Source organism: Cucumis melo, chromosome 4 (genome assembly GCF_025177605.1).
Source record: "Cucumis melo cultivar AY chromosome 4, USDA_Cmelo_AY_1.0, whole genome shotgun sequence".
In the NCBI taxonomy this organism is placed as follows: domain Eukaryota; kingdom Viridiplantae; phylum Streptophyta; class Magnoliopsida; order Cucurbitales; family Cucurbitaceae; genus Cucumis; species Cucumis melo.
In genome coordinates this window covers 27,162,171-27,181,342 of record NC_066860.1, presented here as the reverse complement: position 1 = coordinate 27,181,342, position 19,172 = coordinate 27,162,171, and the positions used below count along the sequence as shown (strand labels likewise).

Below are 19,172 nucleotides of genomic sequence, written 5' to 3'. Positions count from 1 at the left end.
TAAGGTTATAGTGGGAATGAGGTATAACAATTTGTTGGTTTTTTTTCTTCGATTTTCATGATCAAATATAACAACATTTTTTTTTTTTTGTTTTAATGGTCTTCTAACTTGGGATAGCAAAACCCACCGTATTTGGTTTGTTTATTACACAAGCACTATCTTCTGGATTTAAATATGGTCCTATATAGTTAATGAGGGATATATCCTTTTGCTTCATGTGATTAAAAAAAAACTGAAATCTCTATAGGATGAATTTAAAAAAAGTACCATTTTTAGAAAAAAAATTGAAATTATAACATTATGGATTGATCGTAAAGTTCATACAATTACAAGAATCGAAAAAAAACAAATAACTCACTCTTTTATCCTATTGGAATGCATAGTTATGCAAACAACTTTATAATGTGTGAAATGAATTTAAACTATGAGGAAGAAACAATAATAAAAAAAAATACATGAAGAAGAGAAACCAAACTATAATTGCCACTAAAGTTATTAAGCCTAGAAAGTAGCCCAATTTCAGCATGCAATTTCCTTTTGATTATGGATATAGAATTAAAAGGATTAGACCAACCTACAATTGTACATTCATCTCCTAATCATGCCTCTATGTTTGTTCATGAAAAGCAAAGGGCCAAGAAAACAAGACGAGCACGAATCACCTACCGAGATATGCTAAATCTATTAAGATAACTCCATTATGGTATGCTCAAAAACCAAAAGAGTTACATGAACAATATTCCAGAAAAAACAAATAAAACCTCAATGAAAAACTTGTCTAAATCCTATCCCCAAGTTAAAGAGAACCTTAGCCATTCATGTTTTCAGATCTTTGATACAGTGCGATGAATGGATAAGAGGAATAGGGGAATATTGAAAGAGAGGAAGAATATGTGAATCCCTATTGCTTGAATAAGCTTCCAAAAGTTTGGGAAATTACCAAAAATAGGTTAAAAAAAAGAGTTAAATGACTTTTAGGATAACTTTTCAAAATGAAGAGTTTTAGGACAATTTAGGTGTGAATGGACAAAAATGTCCATTAAATTTCTCTTTCTCTTTTCCTTTCCCTCTTCCCACGTTCGCTTTCCCTTCTCTTTCGCGTAGAGTTCCCTTTCCATTCTCTTTCGCTTAGAACACCTGAAGATACTCCAGCCATTTGTCGCTTGTTGTTCGTCGCTTGCCGTTCGTCGGTCGTCCAGTGCATTTCGTCGCTCTTCTTCGAACCATTCAATCAACTTCGAGCGTTTCCTCTTATTTCGGTGAGTTTCATCTTTAACCCATTTTCAATTTATTTGTTGTAAATGTTTGGTTGGGGTATTTGTTGCTAGTTTCATCAGTAAATGTCTGGTTTTTGGAATGGACTTATTTGCTGTAAATTAGTTTAGTCAAAGTTTGGTTTAGGTTCTTAGAAAGTTCAATGGGTAGTGAAAAATGAATTGAACTAGAGGATTTAGTTGGGTCAAATAGAAGAGGAGTAAGCAATAGGAACAGAAGGAATAGAGTTTTTTTTTTTTTTTTTTTTTTTATATATCTACGTTGCTTTCTATCTCTTTTGTATTATCTTATATTGTGAGCAATTTTTCATGCTGCTGCTATGGATGCTTCTTAAATCACTCTAGCTTCTATCTATTCTGGATTATCTTATATTGTGAGCATTAGTTTGAATTGTTTTTATGCATGTTTAGTAAGTCTCTTAGGCTCTCATGGTTTATCTCGCACCCATCTCGCACCTTTCAAACTTTCACTATTTGTTTCAAAATCAAATTGCTACACCTCCTAATCCATTTACAGCGATTCTTTGCATGTTTAGTAAGTCTCTTAGGCCCTTATGCTTTATCTCGCATGTATCTCGCACGTTCCAAACTTTCACTATTTATTTCAAAATCAAATTGGTACACCTCCTAATCCATTTAGAGCCATTCTTTGCATGTTTAGTAAGTCTCTTAGGCCCTCATGCTTTATCTCGCACGTATCTCGCACACATCTTGCAATTATTTTTGTTATTTCTTTGCATCTCGTAGGTTCTTAAGTTCAAATCAATTTTTGCAAGAATTAAAAAACTTAAGGTAGTTTAAGGATGTCACATGTTTGGATTTTAGTGCATTACGGTGGTGCATGGGATGAGGGACGAAGAAAATATGAAGGAGGAGTGTTAAAAGGCATTGTTGTCAGTAAAGAAATAACACACAAAGGTTTACGGGATGAATTATACGACCTTGCAGAAGTTGACCCTACAAAGTTAACATAAATATAAGATGTATAGAAAAAGGAGCAAAATGCCAACTTATTTAACTTCAATTCATTTCACTACCGATTACCTAAACCAAACTTTGACTAAACTAATTTCCAGCAAATAAGTCGATTCCAAAAAAGCCTAAACCAGACGGATGAAACTCACAACAAATACCTAAACCAAACATTTACAGTAAATAAATTGAAAATGAGTTAGAGATAAAACTCACTGAAATAAGAGAAAACGCTCAAAGTTGATTGAATGGTTCGAAAAGGAGAAGCGACGAAATGCATTGGAGGACCGACGAACGGCAAGCGACGAACAGTCGGAGTATCTTCGAATAGCAGAGCGGGAAATTTCAAAAGCCAACAAAAGGAGATTTTCTTTTTTACTTCAGGTGTTCTACGCGAAAGAGAAGGAAAAGCGAACATGGAAGAGGAAGAGAACATGGAAGAGCATTTTTGTCCATTCACATCTAGATTGTCCTAAAACTCTTCATTTTGAAAAGTTATCCCAAAAGTCATTTAACCCTCCTTTTTTAACCTATTTTTGGCAATTTCCCCAAAAGTTTCAGATTAACCTAAATTTTCCCCAACACTTTGAGATGCACCTTACGCTCGTTTTTTTAAAAATAATGACCATAAAAAAATTTAAATACTAGTGCATACCCATCCTATAATTAGGTTGACTAGTATTTCAAAAAATATATGAAAATGAAATTTTAACCATGGATTTGAGAAAACAATATCTGTCTTAATTGATTAAGCTCTATTATGTGGTGGATGATAATTCAATGTTTAGTGAGAAACCCACTCAAATTCAACATTTCATTTTCAAATTAGTAAGTTTGTAATTTATTATATATGTATATATATATTGGTTTTTAAAAAATATAACAAACCAAATTTTGAACAAGTAAAAAGCTCACACATAAAATACTAAAATTATCCAAGTCAACATGCGATAAATCGGCCTCGGACATACCATATTCCGAGATGCTTCGGGATGAAAGAATTATGTCTTTAATTCATTTGATAGCAACATACAACGCAATGGGATGAAAGACAGAAGTGTAGATCTACACGGTCATGTACTTCATTTTAGAACGATGACTTTCAAATTTGAACAAGTGTGTAGATCAATACACGATCTTAGGGCTTAGTTGCACCGAGATGCCTCGAGATGAAAGAATTCTATCTTTAATTCATTCGATCTCGAGTATACAATACACAAGGATGCCTCGGGATGAAAGAATTCTTTATTTAGTTATTGGATCTCGAGTCTTAGTGGCACCGAGATGGCATGAGATGAAAATTCTTATCTTTATTTTATTTGATTTCGGGCACATTGCATTGAAATGTCATGGGATGAAAAACTTATGCTTTTTAGTTATTCGATCTCAGGCCTTAATGACACCTAGATGACTCGAGATTAATAAATAGTAAAGAATATATAAATCGGAAAAACATATATGAAATTTATGAAAAAGTGACCGTGGTTTTTTTTTTTTTTTTTTGTTATATGGACCGTAAATATATTTTGTTTGGTTACGTTTAGATAAATTCTTCTATTTTTTCCCAAGAAAATGAAAAAAAAAAAAAAAAGAAAAGAGAGAGAGAGAAAAAGAGAAAAAAGAACATTGAGTTAGTGTAAGTAGTGAACAGTAATCATCGTATGGTTCATAGAATAAACGAACGAACGAACGAACGAACATGTCTTCACTCTCCAAACGATTACTAATTTGAAAACTACCATTTCCTTGTTTCTTTCTTCAATTTCAGGTAATCCAATCTTCCACTTTTCGCCACAGCTTCTCGATTCTCCCATTGATCTTCTTCTTCATCTTATCACTCTTTATCACTCTGTAATTTCTCCCCCTTCTTCCATTCTCTCTCAGTTGCTTCTACAACACGGGTTTCTTCTTTCATTTCCTGCTTGGTTCCCGATTTGATTGTTTGTGCTCGAATCCATTTCCACTGATTTCAAGGTTAGTTTCGTACCTTTTTCTTTCTTCAAATCCATGCTTGCATTTTCAGATCGTGGGATTTGGTATTCTCTTTCTGCATATGTTTTGCTGTCGGTTTGGTTTTCTGTATGTTTTTGCGGTACCCCAATTGAAAATGCTTTTTGGGTTTTGCTTTCTGTTCCTTAGGGATTATGCATTGAATGCTCGCGTTTGCATTGATTCTTACTTCTTGATGCTTGCGGCAAATGGATCTTGGATTTGGATATGAATTGCAATTGTTATTGCATTGCATGTGGTATTAGGATATAGTGGAATTGTAACCGCTATTGGTACTGGATGAGCAAAGATGGTGTTCAGATCAAAGATCAAATGGATTGCTCTTTTCGTTCTTGTCTTGTCTTTGGCATCTCTGCTGCTTCATCTCTCTATAGCTAAATCCTCGAGTGTTAGTTTGGTATATTACACCCAGATGGCTAGTATGCTGAATACTTCAATTATTGGTGGGCGGGTATGTATCAACTGCTTACGTCAGTTATTATTCTCCGACTGCATTTTGTGGCCACGTGCTAAGTTTAATTTGCATCAATGGCCGCAGGGTTATAGGAGCAAGAAGTTGTGGGGAGCTGTTAAGCCATTAGCTTCTTTGCAACCCTACACCAACTCCAGAAGTAACTATCATGGTACTGAAATTTTGATGTATTTATGTATTGTTTTTGTGATTGGATCCAACGAGTTATATTGTTAACGTTTGATAAAAAAAGATCTTACTATGAAATGGTTAGACAATTTAGCATTTTTACAGACAATTTAGCATTTTTACCAGATACTGTATGTTTCACTGAGTTTCATTATGTCTTATTTCAAGCTTGTTTCAAATGATTTCAGCCAAAAGACCTTTTAGATTGAAAATTATCCTTTAATTTAAAGTTCTAAAGGCAAACATTTGGTTACTGGATTAGAGCTTAATCATTTAAGTTTTGAGTGTGTTTGTGTGGGTAAAGAAACAACGGTGTTATTTCTAGTAAAAAAATGTTCTCAAACAACAAACAGTGAGAAGGAGGAAACTTCCGAAACTAGCCAAAGGGGTTTTAATGTCAACTGTGGATGGTGTCAAAGAAGGTATCTCAATATACGGTGATCCCTTTCCAACCCAATGGTGAAAAACAGCTGCCACCAACAGCTTCCAAAAGCCTTCCCCTCATCGATGAAACTTAATTCAAAATCTGCATTGCGTGACCAAATTGCACATTGAGGAGGAATTGAATCAACGAACAATTCCAACTAAAGTTTTCTTTCTTCGTTCAAGAACCCAACTAAAGTTTCTAAAATTCTTGAAAGAAAGAGATTTTTTTGGGACTTGTGAGAGTCTTGATTTGAGTAATCATTTACTTGGTTGGGAAATAGTCTCTTGTCATAAGAGGGGGTGGAGTGTTCATGTCAGGAGGTTCTGCTTTGGTCCCCAAACGGTGTGGAGGTTTGATATGGAGTTATTGTAAATACTCATGGGGAGGATGAACGATGCTTCTTTATGAACAATTAGCAGAAGCTCAAATCAACATTCTTTGAAATTGATGGTTGTTTGTAGGAAAGCATTTTAAGAGTGCCTTTCTATCAAAATTAGCAATGTGTTCAATTCAACACAATCTGTTGGCTTCATTTTTCTCTGGAACTGTTAGGAAAATGGGAACGCTTTTGTAAATAATAATTACAAAGAAAGAAGACTTGTATGGCTGGAACTGTTCTCCCTTTCAGATTACTGCACAGAGGCATGGTGTATTGGTGGAGATTTTAATATCATGAGGTGGGCACGTGAATGTTTTCCTTTTGGAAGACACACATGAGCATGAGGCGGTTCAATAGTTTCATTGATTCAATCAACATTCTGGAAATTACTCTTCAAGATGGTAAATACACTTGGTCTAGAGAAGGGAGCACAACCTCTAGACCACTGCTAGACCGCTTCTTCATAAATAAAGTGGGACGAAATTTTTGACAACACTAGAGTCAGTAGAAGGGCTAATGTGTACGTCCAAATGATTACAAAGAAAGAAGACCTGTGTGGCCAAAACTGTCCTCACTTTCAGATTACTGCACATGAGCACATGAATGTTTTCCTAAATATCACGAGGCATGAGACAGTTCAATAGTTTCATTGATTCAATCAACATTCTGGAAATTCTTCAGTTCAATAAATGGATCTCTTGGGTTATTTACTTTCTCGGTATTCTAGCAAAGTGTTTGATATAAGATCACATTTTAGAACACCCTACCATTCCGCTTCTTCCAATCATCCACAATAAAGTGCATACCCCAGCAAGGCTCGAGGATGAATGGACGAAGAACACCATGCTCATATCACTACGATCCTTGTGATGAGCATGTGAAAAGATCAAACGACTTACCTGAGAACTCTTAAAACTTCTCAAAACAAAACTAAACAAGGTTCAGAATGCTGTAAATGCTATGGGTTAATGCTGCAAATGCTATCCTTTATAAACATTTGGTAGGAAAGAAATCATCGCATTTTTCAGAATTCTTTCCAAGGCTCTCTTGCTCGGTCTGATTCGGCTTGTTAAGGGCTTCTTCAAGGTGTCATCTCTCCAAATCCTTTGAAGGAGTCTTAAATCAAGTTATTTATCGGTGTCGGACTATTTGTCAGAGCATTGTTTGGCCTCGATGCTAGTAGTTTTCAAACTTTTGCTTAGTTATTTCATGATTCCTTATATGCAGTTTTTATCTTTCAGTTTATACATGCAGTTTTTATCTTTCAGTTTATAGTCTCTTTTTGTATCCTTGAGCATTAGTCTCTTTTCATTTTTTTTATGAAAAGATCTGATCATTTAAAAAAAAAGGACCATCATGGGTTGACCTTGTGGTAAAAAAGGAGACACAGTCTCAATAACTAAGATGTCACGGGTTCAATTCATGGTGGCCACTTACCTATGAATTAATTTCCTACGAGTTTTCTTGCACGCAAATGTTGTAGGACTAAGCGGGTTATCCATGAGATTAGTCAAAGTGCACTTAAGTGGGTTCGGACACTCACAAATATCAAAAAAGAAAAAGGGAGAAAAAAATCTAGAAAATCTAGAAAATTTTGTTGTGCTCTATCAAAATCTCGGTTCTTGTAAACATTTTCATCACAAAATAGATTAATAGTTCTGTGTAATTGATTATCCTCTTGTATCTTGGAGCATTAGTCTATTTTCATCTTTTTAATGAAAAGTATGGTATCCTTTAAAAAAAATTGTGTACTTGAGTTATTATTTTCTGAGTTGTTTTGATAAATGTGGTAACATTGTTTCCTATATATACATATGCACGCATCATATATTTTTCACTCATGTGATCTTGACTTTCTATTTTGAATTCAAATTTGTTCTTCTTTGTTTCCTTTAGTTTTAACCTTTTCTTCCTTTTTCTTTTCTTGTTGAACTGCTGCAAGCAGGAGTAGATTTAGTGAATTACTAATCATTTCTCTTTTCCTTGCAGCCCCAAGTGAACAGAGTAATGGTTTCATTTATGCAAAAATATTTGGTGGTTTTGCAAATATAAGATCTTCGGTAAGATATAAGAAAATATGTTTCTTGTTTTTCTTTTTCTTTTTCTTTTTTTAACTATTGATCTAATAGGTTTTAATTTTGTAGATCTGTGATCTGGTCGCTATAGCTAGGCTACTGAATGCAACTCTTGTTCTCCCTGAGATCCAAGAAAGTACTCGCACTAAAGGCATCAGGTATATAATAATTAATATGCTAGGCAATACTTGTCTATATGGGGTGATCTACATCTTATTGCTTACGCATGTTAATAATTGTTCAGTGACAGATTCAAGAGCTTTTCTTATCTTTACAATGAAGAACAATTCATATCTTATCTCAAAAATGATGTGCTTGTCATGAAAAGTTTGCCGGATAGTTTGAAGACTTCTAGGAAAAGAAATGAGTTTCCTACATTTAAACCCAAAAGTTCAGCCTCTCCTAGCTATTATCTTCAAAAAGTTCTTCCAAGCTTGAAGAGCGCCAAGGTTATAGGCTTGGTTCTTTATGATGGTGGATGTCTGCAGGTAGCTTTTCTTCTAAACTTCCAAATTTCTGTGTTGATATCAAGATAACAAAATGGTTTAAATCTGTCCTCATTGAAAGTTAAACCTTGTACAAAGTCATCCCTAGCACCTTTTACCAACATTTGACTAAAAACATCAGTCACAAGAACAGTATGGAGAGTGTCATCATCCATGTTAGTTTATTTGTTGACATTTTATTGTGATCTGATAATTTTTTAGCGGAAGTTTTGTAAGCTTTCTATACTGGTGCAAATTTCCTGCATTTTCCACTCATTTTGTTGTTTTATATTTTATTTGAATGTATAGCCAATTTACATACAAAATGAGGAATTTCAGTTTTCATATTTTCTATCTCCAGTCGATCCTTCCTTCTGGCATGTCTGAACTGCAAAGACTCAGATGCAGGGTTGCCTTTCATGCACTCAACTTCCGGCCAGAAGTTCAGATGCTTGGAAAGAAAATAGTGCAGAGGTATCTTCTGACTAGTGGGCTGGAAGTTCATTTATTTTATTTCTGTTATTATTGGCTTTTTCCTGCACTATAAGCATGTTATGGAAAGAAAACTAATAAAGCAGAGAAGATATATGTATATGGCTCCACGATGCTGTTTGGATGATTTAATATCATAGACTTGTATACTGGAGTTCTGAATTATGCATCTTCTACAATTTACAGGTTACGAGCTTGGGGCCAACCTTTCCTTGCTTTTCATCCTGGATTAATCAGAGATATTCTGGCATACCATGGGTGTGCTGAACTCTTTCAGGTAGCCATTTGAGGATGTTTTTCTGCATAATAGTTGACAACGGAAATGGCGTTTGATTCTCAATGAGTTTGTGCTTTTTATCATTTTGTTGAGTTCTGTTCTTCTTTTTCAGGATGTGCACACTGAACTCATTCAGTATCGAAGGGCACAAATGATAAAAAAAGGGATTATCAGGGAAGAACTGAGTGTAGATTCGCGCAAACAGAGAGATAATGGTGCCTGCCCTCTAATGCCTGAAGAGGTTTGAGCTTGAGTCTCTTGACTAATCACTTTCTAAGCACAATGTACTGTCGAATATAAATATCCGTTTATTGCTGACTGATACTCTGATTACCAAATAAGTGACAAACCAGCTGGAGATATTCTAGGCTTCCAAACAAAGATTGTAAACTGATATTTGAATGACCATGACCTCCCTGATTTAGTTCAGTAGTTGAGTGGGCTCAGAAGTTAATGTTGAAGTCTTTGAAAATTGAAATAATTGGTTCAGATTATGATTATTACTTACTGAAGATGTTCAATATCTGAACATATCATAAGCTTTTTTATGCTAAATTTTATAAGCGTAGATAATTGACTATGGGATGAGTAACCTGTGCAGAAATGAACTGGATACTGTGGTTCTGAAGGCTGGATAATCTAGTTCTAATTTGTCTCTAGAATGTCATGGTTTCTAGATTTAGTTGCTTTAACTTGTACTAGAAGTTCAAACTTCCAATTGGTATGGATCTCTCTAGTTTAAATGTAGAGCCTAAAAAGGAAAATCTACATGCCCCTAGGCCAAGTTCAGACTAACATGGATGCTTTTTGATGGTATCATATTTGGATCTTGATGTTGTGTCGTGTTAAATTTTTGTACGTTAACAGATAATTCTAGCATAAATGAAGTGTACTCTTTTGCGCTTGACTGCAATTATTCCATTTTCAATTTTAGAGTTAGTTTTTTTTTTTATTATTATTGTTTTTTTAAATTGTATAGCTATTAGGTATTTTGTTTGCCAGTCACAGTAACATGCTTTAGTTATGCATTCAGACAAGGATTTAGCTCGAGCATTTAAGTCTAGACATAAAGGTTAGGATGCACTTTAAATTGCTATAGGCGATTCTTTGTATTTAATGCTTCTGATGTTTTAGGTGATACAATATTATATGTGAAATTTGTATTTCCAACTCACTATTTCTAGCACTTCGCTGTGTATTGTTAGAAATTGTGACAATCATGCAAGAATTTGTACGTTGTAATCTGTAAAATAGCCTACATGAGAATTACTCAATTAGGGTCGAGGACAAAAGTCCAAATCTCTCATTCTGCATGTTGTTTTTGTTAGACCCCCAATATTGTTCCAGTACAGCAGAAAGAATAAAAGAAAGAATGAGAAAGCAGGGGCATCCTTGTAATTAAATAAACATTAGCAAGAAAGTTGTTACTAAAAGTTGTTAGAGGTAGTTGAGTAGTTAGATGGGAAGAGAGTTTAAAAAGGGGTTAGGCGGGAGATGGGAAGGCAGTCTTGTAGAAAGAGTTTGGTCTTGACTTTCTTGAGCGGAGGAAGCAAGAGAGATTGTGACTTGTAATTGAATTGAGATCTCCCCAATTCAATCATATTGCAGAGAATTACTAATAAAGATTACTGGAATTTCACATTGAAATTCAGTTCCTATCAAATTGGTATCAGAGCTGAAACGATCCGTGAAACAAAGGAAGAATGGTGCAAACCAGAATCGAAGAAAGAATGGAATCCTTTGAACAAGAAGTGGCCGGAATTAAGAAAGAATTAGCAAAGATGCCAGTGATCGAATCTACATTGATTGAATTAACGAAAAACATGGAAATGATGCGCCTGCAGTCCGAAAAACAGCAACAAGCAATTCTGTCATACATGGAAATGAATGCGAAAGAGAGGTCGATGGCTGGAGAACGGATGAACGAATCGGATACCCAGAACTCGCCGGCGGTAAAGTCGAAGGATGACAAGGCATCTTCCAGCCGCGATATCGGGGAAATCAACACAAAAAAAAAACGAGCCGGACGAAAACTCTAACGATCGAAGCAAATTCAAGAAAGTTGAGATGCCGGTATTCATCGGAGAAGATCCGGAATCGTGGTTGTTTCGAGCAGAGCGATATTTTCAGATTCATAAGCTGACGGAATCGGAGAAAATGTTGGTATCGACGATTTGTTTCGACGGGCCAGCACTGAACTGGTACCGAGCCCAAGAAGAAAGGGAGAAATTCGTGAGTTGGACGAATTTGAAGGAGCGACTATTGATTCGATTTCAGTCAACCAGAGAAGGTACCGCTTTCGGCCGATTTTTAAGGATCCAACAAGAAACGACGGTGGAAGAATATCGAAATCTATTCGATAAATTAGTCGCGCCCCTATCCGACGTAGAAGATCGGGTCGTTGAAGAAACATTTATGACTGGTCTGTTTCCTTGGATTCGAGCCGAAGTCATACTCTGCAGACCGAAAGGATTGGCGGAGATGATGCGAACAGCGCAACTGGTAGAAGACAGGGAGATTCTGAGAAACGCAGCAAATTTGAATGGGTACGCCGGCGGGAAATCCTCGACACCCACATCGACAGGTACGAAACACTATTACTATCAGCAAAATAAAGAAAACAAAGCTAATACTCCATTTCCGATAAGAACGATTACGTTGAAAAGCCCAAATTCGGGAGAAACAAGGAAAGAAGGAACATCTAAGAGATTGCCGGATGCGGAATTCCAATTAAGAAGAGAAAAGGGACTCTGCTTCAAATGTAATGAAAAATATTCTGCTGATCACAAGTGCAAAATGAGAGAACAAAGGGAGCTTAAAATGTTTGTGGTAAATGACAACAATGAAGAGTTAGAAATTGTGGAAGAAACAGAAGCCGATACTGCTGAATTGAGAACTGTAGAAGTACAACCACAAGCAACAGCTTGCGTAGAATTGTCAATTAACTCGGTGGTCGGATTGAATGACCCAGGAACAATGAAGGTCAGAGGAACATTGCAAGATAAGGAGGTTGTGATCTTAATCGATTGCGGCGCCACACATAATTTTGTGTCTGAAAAACTAGTCACTACATTGCAATTGCCGATCAAAGAAACCGCCCACTATGGAGTAATTCTCGGATCCGGGACAGAAATACAAGGGAAAGGGATCTGTGAATCGGTTGAAGTTCAAATGAAAGACTGGACAGTAAAGGAGGACTTCCTACCACTAGAACTTGGAGGAGTTGATGTGATTCTCGGAATGCAATGGCTATATTCGCTAGGGGTAACAGTATGTGACTGGAAGAACTTGACACTAACATTCTATGACGACAAGAAAAAGATTTGCATCAAGGGCGACCCGAGCCTCACTAAAGCAAGGGTAAGTTTGAAAAACTTAGTAAAGACTTGGGAGGAGCATGATCATGGCTATCTGATCGAGTGCAGATCCATGGGAATTGAAATTGCTGAACCGATAACATTGCATAAGGAAGAAAAGGGAGAAATAGAAGAAAAACTGCTCCCAATATTGGATCAGTTTAATGACATATTCGAATGGCCCGAGAAGCTGCCGCCACGGAGAAGCATAGAACACCAGATACATCTCAAGGAAGGTACGAATCCGGTAAATGTCAGACCATATCGATATGCATACCATCAAAAGGAGGAAATGGAAAGATTGGTAAACGAGATGTTGGCTTCGGGAATCATAAGACCGAGTGCGAGTCCTTATTCAAGCCCAGTGCTATTAGTTAAAAAAAAGGACGGTAGCTGGAGATTTTGTGTTGACTATCGAGCTCTGAACAATGTTACTGTTCCAGACAAGTTTCCAATCCCAGTAGTGGAGGAATTATTTGACGAATTGGGAGGTGCCTCGCTATTCACCAAGATCGATTTGAAGGCCGGGTATCATCAAATCCGAATGATAGATGGGGACATTGAGAAAACCGCCTTCCGAACACACGAAGGACATTACGAATTCTTAGTGATGCCTTTCGGGCTCACTAACGCACCGGCCACCTTCCAATCCTTGATGAACTCGATCTTCAGGCCATACTTGAGAAGGTTTGTCCTCGTTTTCTTCGATGATATACTAATCTACAGCCGAAACCTGGAAGATTACTTGAAACATATAGAGACTGTTTTCTTAGTACTACGAAAACACGAGCTCTTCGCAAACCGGAAGAAATGTAGCTTTGGCCTGGCTAAAGTAGAGTATTTGGGACATCTTATATCGAACAAAGGTGTAGAAGTGGATCCAGAAAAAATCAAAGCCATAACTGATTGGCCTAAACCGACAAGCGTACGTGAGACACGAGGCTTCCTTGGATTGACGGGGTACTACAGAAAATTTGTACACCACTATGGCACCTTGGCAGCTCCACTTACCCAGTTACTTAAGAAAGGAGGGTTTAATTGGAATACGGAGGCAGAACAAGCATTTGAAAAGCTCAAAAAAGCAATGATAGCTCTACCGGTATTAGCCTTACCTATGTTTGATAAACCATTCGAGATTGAAACTGACGCCTCAGGGTATGGAGTAGGAGCTGTTTTAATACAAAATAAGCGCCCCATTGCGTTTTACAGCCACACATTGGCCATCAGAGACAGGGGCAGACCAGTGTATGAGAGGGAATTAATGGCTGTAGTACTAGCTGTGCAGCGTTGGCGCCCGTACCTATTGGGCAATCGATTCATCGTGCGAACGGATCAAAAATCACTGAAATTCCTGTTAGAGCAGCGAGTGGTACAACCACAATATCAAAGATGGTTAGCTAAATTGTTGGGATACACTTTCGACGTGGAATATAAACCGGGAGTCGAGAATAAAGCGGCTGATGCGTTGTCAAGAATAACCCCTACTGTGCAGATGTGTACCATAACAGTTCCAGTCTCCCTTGATTTGCAGACCATTAAAGAAGAGGTGGAAAAAGATACAAAGCTGATGAAAATTATAGCTGAAATGAATGGCAACATGGCTCCACAGGATAGCAAGTTCAAAATGCATAATGGAATGTTGAAGTACAAAGACCGGCTGGTAATATCACAAACGTCCAAATTAATACCACAGATATTACATAGCTATCATGACTCGGCAGTAGGAGGGCATTCAGGTTTTCTCCGCACTTATAAACGTATTTCAGGAGAATTATATTGGCAAGGCATGAAGGCTGTTGTCAAAAAATACTGCGCTGAATGTTTGATCTGCCAACAAAACAAGACTCTATGCCTATCACCAGCAGGCCTATTACTGCCATTAAACATCCCTACACTAATCTGGAATGATATATCAATAGATTTCGTGGAAGGACTACCTAAAGCAGCCGGGTTCGAAGTCATTTTTGTGGTAGTAGATCGGCTGAGTAAGTATGGCCACTTCTTGCCATTAAAACATCCTTACTCAGCAAAGACAGTCGCAGAGCTATTCGTCAAGGAGGTAGTTCGGCTACATGGATTTCCAGCCTCCATTGTATCAGATAGGGATCGGGTGTTCCTTAGTAATTTTTGGAAAGAAATGTTCCGTTTGGCAGGAACAAAACTAAATAGAAGTTCAGCGTATCACCCGCAATCAGATGGACAAACCGAAGTAGTAAATAGAGGGGTTGAAGTATATTTGAGATGTTTCTGCAATGACAAACCCAAAGAGTGGGTTAAGTGGATAACATGGGCTGAATACTGGTATAATACCACCTTCCAAAGGGCTATAGGGATGACACCCTTCCAGGTGGTTTATGGGCGGAAACCTCCCCCATTATTGTCTTATGGTACGCAAGTCACGCCTAACGTTACTTTAGACGAACAGCTGAAAGAAAGGGATGAAATGATACTATCCTTAAGGGAAAATCTGCGATTAGCCCAAGAACAAATGAAGAAGTACGCGGACAAACGACGCCGGGATATTGAATATAAGGTGGGAGACCTTGTTTTTTTGAAAATACGACCATACCGTCAGCTATCATTGAGACGAAAGAGGAATGAGAAACTGTCAGCCAAATATTTTGGTCCTTATAAAATCCTGGAGAGAATCGGACCAGTAGCGTATAAGCTGGAATTACCCAAGAGCGCACTAATTCACCCTGTTTTCCATGTCTCTCAACTAAAGAAACTGGTGGGGGAGCATACTGACATACAACCAACGATACAGCAGTTGGATGAGAATTTTGTTTGGAAAACACACCCGGTGGAAGCTCTCGATTACCGTCGAAACAAGGCGGGGGAATGGGAGGTGATGATACGTTGGGATGGGCTGTCAATTCATGAAACAACTTGGGAACCATATGTTGATGTTGCTGATAAATATCCGGACTTCCACCTTGAGGACAAGGTGAGTTTGGAAGGGAGGAGTAATGTTAGACCCCCAATATTGTTCCAGTACAGCAGAAAGAATAAAAGAAAGAATGAGAAAGCAGGGGCATCCTTGTAATTAAATAAACATTAGCAAGAAAGTTGTTACTAAAAGTTGTTAGAGGTAGTTGAGTAGTTAGATGGGAAGAGAGTTTAAAAAGGGGTTAGGCGGGAGATGGGAAGGCAGTCTTGTAGAAAGAGTTTAGTCTTGACTTTCTTGAGCGGAGGAAGCAAGAGAGATTGTGACTTGTAATTGAATTGAGATCTCCCCAATTCAATCATATTGCAGAGAATTACTAATAAAGGTTACTGGAATTTCACATTGAAATTCAGTTCCTATCAGTTTTCTTCCAAAAAATATGTTAGAATGTGAATTCAATTAACTAGGCCTAGGGGTATGTAGATTTTCTGTTTGGCTTTGAGGGTGGGTGTTTTTCCTCGTTGCTCCATCTTTGGTTTCACCCTACTTCATGCTTCTATTTATTTCAATGGAAGTTTTTCTTTTTTTATTGAAGAAATGATTGTGATTCTCTATTGGTCTAATTTATGAAGTTTAGTCTTAGTCTGTTTGCAGGGGAATACTGATTGCACTCTGTTATTTTACTGTAGATTCTCTTTCCTCAAATCTTCAAAACATTGAATGGTCCCTGGCCTGTGCTAAGAAATAGTGATTTAGAGGCCAAAACGTTGATTTATGTTAGGTGTCATCTGCTTCTGTATTTTTCCCTTAGTGATTACACTGAATTTTTCAGACTTCAAAGATCAGGGAAAGAGTTACATTTTGACAACTTATTTCTTTTAAAACCTTTGCAGGTTGGGGTTCTCCTTCGGGCAATGGGATATCCTCCTAAAACAATTGTTTATGTAGCAGGGTCTGAAACTTTTGGTGGCCAGCGCATGCTGATCCCTCTGCGTGCAATGTTTAACAATTTGGTCGATCGCACTTCTTTTTGCAGTGAGGAGGAGTTAGCTTCCATATTTGGACCTGAGACCACTCTTCCTCTTGATTTTTATCGGCCACCTCCTTCTAAAAGTGAGCAACAACTAAAAGATGACTGGAACAAGGCTGGTCCTCGGCCAAGACCTCTTCCTCCCCCTCCAGATAGACCCATCTATCGTCATGAGAAAGAAGGGTGGTATGGTTGGATTACAGAGACTGATAAAGAACCTGACCCTTCACCAATGGATTTGAGGTTACAAGCCCATCGGTTACTTTTTGATGCTCTTGATTACATGGTTTGTCTTGAAGCTGATGCATTCTTTCCGGGTTTTAACAACGATGGTAGCAATTGGCCAGATTTTTCAAGCATGGTCATGGGACAACGACTATATGAGAGTTCTTCATCTAGGACTTATCGACCTGACAGGTATATTAAGGAATCTAATGATGAACCACTGCTCATTAGTTATTAGCTTATAGTTGTGAAAGGTCTTGAACTGTTGACTAATAAATCCTCATTTTCACAAGTCCTATAGATACATAATTAACACTTAATTGTTAGTTTTAAAAAAATCATTATTTGGGCAAGTTATTAATTAAATTGTTGATGATCTAACTCTTCCCGTTTCTTTTGGATACTAGTTCTAGTGGGATTTATTTTCCTATAAAAAGCATCCATCTCAGAGGAATTGATGAGAGCGATATATTTTTGGTACACATTGAGGCAAAAAATATGGATGTCGAGTGTTTGATTCCTATGTTTGGAAGTTGGGAAAAACAACAGTCCGTTGTCCACTCTTACATGGGTTTTGGATTCTCTCTGGAATCTAATTTATGTGTACAAGCGAATGTTGGCATGCTATTGCATGTTCAAGGAGTCTATCTCTTTTAGTTCCTTTTTAGTTCAACAACTCAGGATTGGAGATCAAAGAACCTTTTAGCCTCCTAATCGGTTAACCAATTGAGCTATATTCCAATTGAATATGTACAAGGAGTTTACAATTAACAGAATGAGATTAAGATGCATTGTATATTTGTATTTGTGTATAATTGAATGTTTCAATATTGGTTGGTCAATAACTACAGTTTCGGATCATTCTCTTGTTCGTGTTGAACGTATGCATATTATTGGAGCAGATATACGATGAAATTTTTCTCCTCTGACAGTTTCTTTTTCCTTAACAGGAAGTTCCTAGCAAATGTTTTCAACATTACCCGTGATAATTTGTATCATCCGATGCACAACTGGACACTTCTAGTGCAGGAGCATCTCAACAAGAGCTTGGGTGAGGAAGGCCTGATAAAACAGGCCATCTTCTCGAAGCCTACGTCGTTTTTGTCGCATCCACTTCCTGAATGCTTCTGTAGATTATCTTCTGGTGGTGAAGCATCTGTTCATCTTGTGAAGCAGAAGGACAAAACTGTTTATGGAGACGAAGAGAAGTGCCCTGACTGGATGTCAGATGGTCAACAAATTGAATCGTTGGACTCGGTTGAGGAAGGGGATAACAAATGGGATGAAGAGATTGAATCATCGGAACTAGCGGAGTCTAATTACAACAGTGGGAAAAGCTATTTGGATAATCTCATTGATCAGGATGAGGAAATGGATCCCAACGACTAAAATTTGGTATGTAGAAATGATATTGGCTTCGGAATGAAGATTTTTCTTCTTTTTTGTGTAGAGGATAGCGTTTATAGGAAATAATATAGTGCATGCGATTCATAGACATTTTTCTCAAACATTGAAATCAAGAAAAGTATAGTTGTATCATTTTTTTTTTCATTTTTTCTTTTTTTGTTTCTCAGAAAAAATTTACTAGTGAGAAGTTGTAGTATGGTCAGAAAAATACTTTTCTTATACAGGTAGTATATAATTCTTTAAATTTTTTAGTCATTTAAATAATAGAAAAAACTTGATTCCAATGATGTTTCCCATCTAACATCTTTCCCTTTTATTTTTCTTTGAAGTTGGCAAAGATATTATTGCACAATTGGTTTCTTTCTCGTTTATGGTAATTTTACATGTTTGGCTAAATATAGGGCTAACAAGAAGAATAGCAAAATAGAATGTTTACTCTCGATAAATGACAAATTTTTATTTAAATTGATAAAATAACAAAATAAGAAAATATGGAAAATTAATTGTTGGAATAATGTCCTAAATGCCCCTATCTAACTAAAAAAATTGAATCCTAAATACAATTATTCAAAAAACTATAAATATCCTACAATTAAAATCAAACTTCCAACACATGATTACCACATCTAAATCAAACTTTCATCTCGCAGAAACTATTGGAGCTTCCAGCTCCTTTAAAATTTTCAAAGTCTTTGGATTTCTTGCTCCTTCTTCCTCCCGATTTCTTCCTCTTTGAACCCTTCTCAAATCACCCCCTCACCATCCTCCAATCCTTCAATTCCTTCAATCCCAACCAACCCATCTCTTGATTTCCTCGAAGATCTTGTCGCTGCTGTCAGCTAGTTTTTTGTTTGAAGAACATGCTTCGGCATATTTGGGAAAGAATCCAGAACTCGAGCTCGTTTCCTCCTTCTGGTAAATGAAAGCTTTGAATAGGAATCAAGTCGACATTGACAAAGATTAGAAACAGAGGAGGAGAGTACGCATCTTTGGTGGGCTGTACGCATCTTTCATGAAGGAGATCGTCGAAAAAGCAAAGTCTAGGAATGTCGTTCCGCCGGTTCTTCAGATTACCGCCATCGTGCCGGAGGAATTTGCGATTGAGAGTAGGTTGATTAGAGAGAACCTTTGCCGATTCGTGCAAGATTTGAAAATTTGATTTCATATAGATCTCGTCCCACTTCGAACTTTCTAGACGTTGTCTCAAATCGGTGAAATTCATGGAAGGAGAGAAGT

General features: G+C 37.2%; 1 protein-coding gene across 2 annotated transcripts; it reads left to right on the top strand.

The window, feature by feature from the left end:
- Nucleotides 1–3,883: 3,883 nt before the first annotated feature.
- On the top strand, nt 3,884–18,223 carry LOC103502711 (protein EMBRYO SAC DEVELOPMENT ARREST 30). Of its 2 annotated transcripts, XM_008466745.3 has the most exons (12): nt 3,884–4,014; nt 4,131–4,220; nt 4,386–4,707; nt 4,795–4,879; nt 7,692–7,762; nt 7,847–7,935; nt 8,022–8,265; nt 8,624–8,736; nt 8,941–9,031; nt 9,144–9,272; nt 16,168–16,721; nt 17,480–18,223. In XM_008466745.3, the coding sequence occupies exons 3-12, from the start codon at nt 4,546–4,548 to the stop codon at nt 17,916–17,918; spliced, it is 1,977 nt and encodes a 658-aa protein (XP_008464967.1). In that variant the 5' UTR covers nt 3,884–4,014; nt 4,131–4,220; nt 4,386–4,545; the 3' UTR covers nt 17,919–18,223. The 2 variants fall into 2 exon arrangements, with proteins under 2 accessions (XP_008464967.1, XP_016903290.1); XM_017047801.2 differs by having other exon boundaries at nt 3,937–4,220.
- Nucleotides 18,224–19,172: the final 949 nt, after the last annotated feature.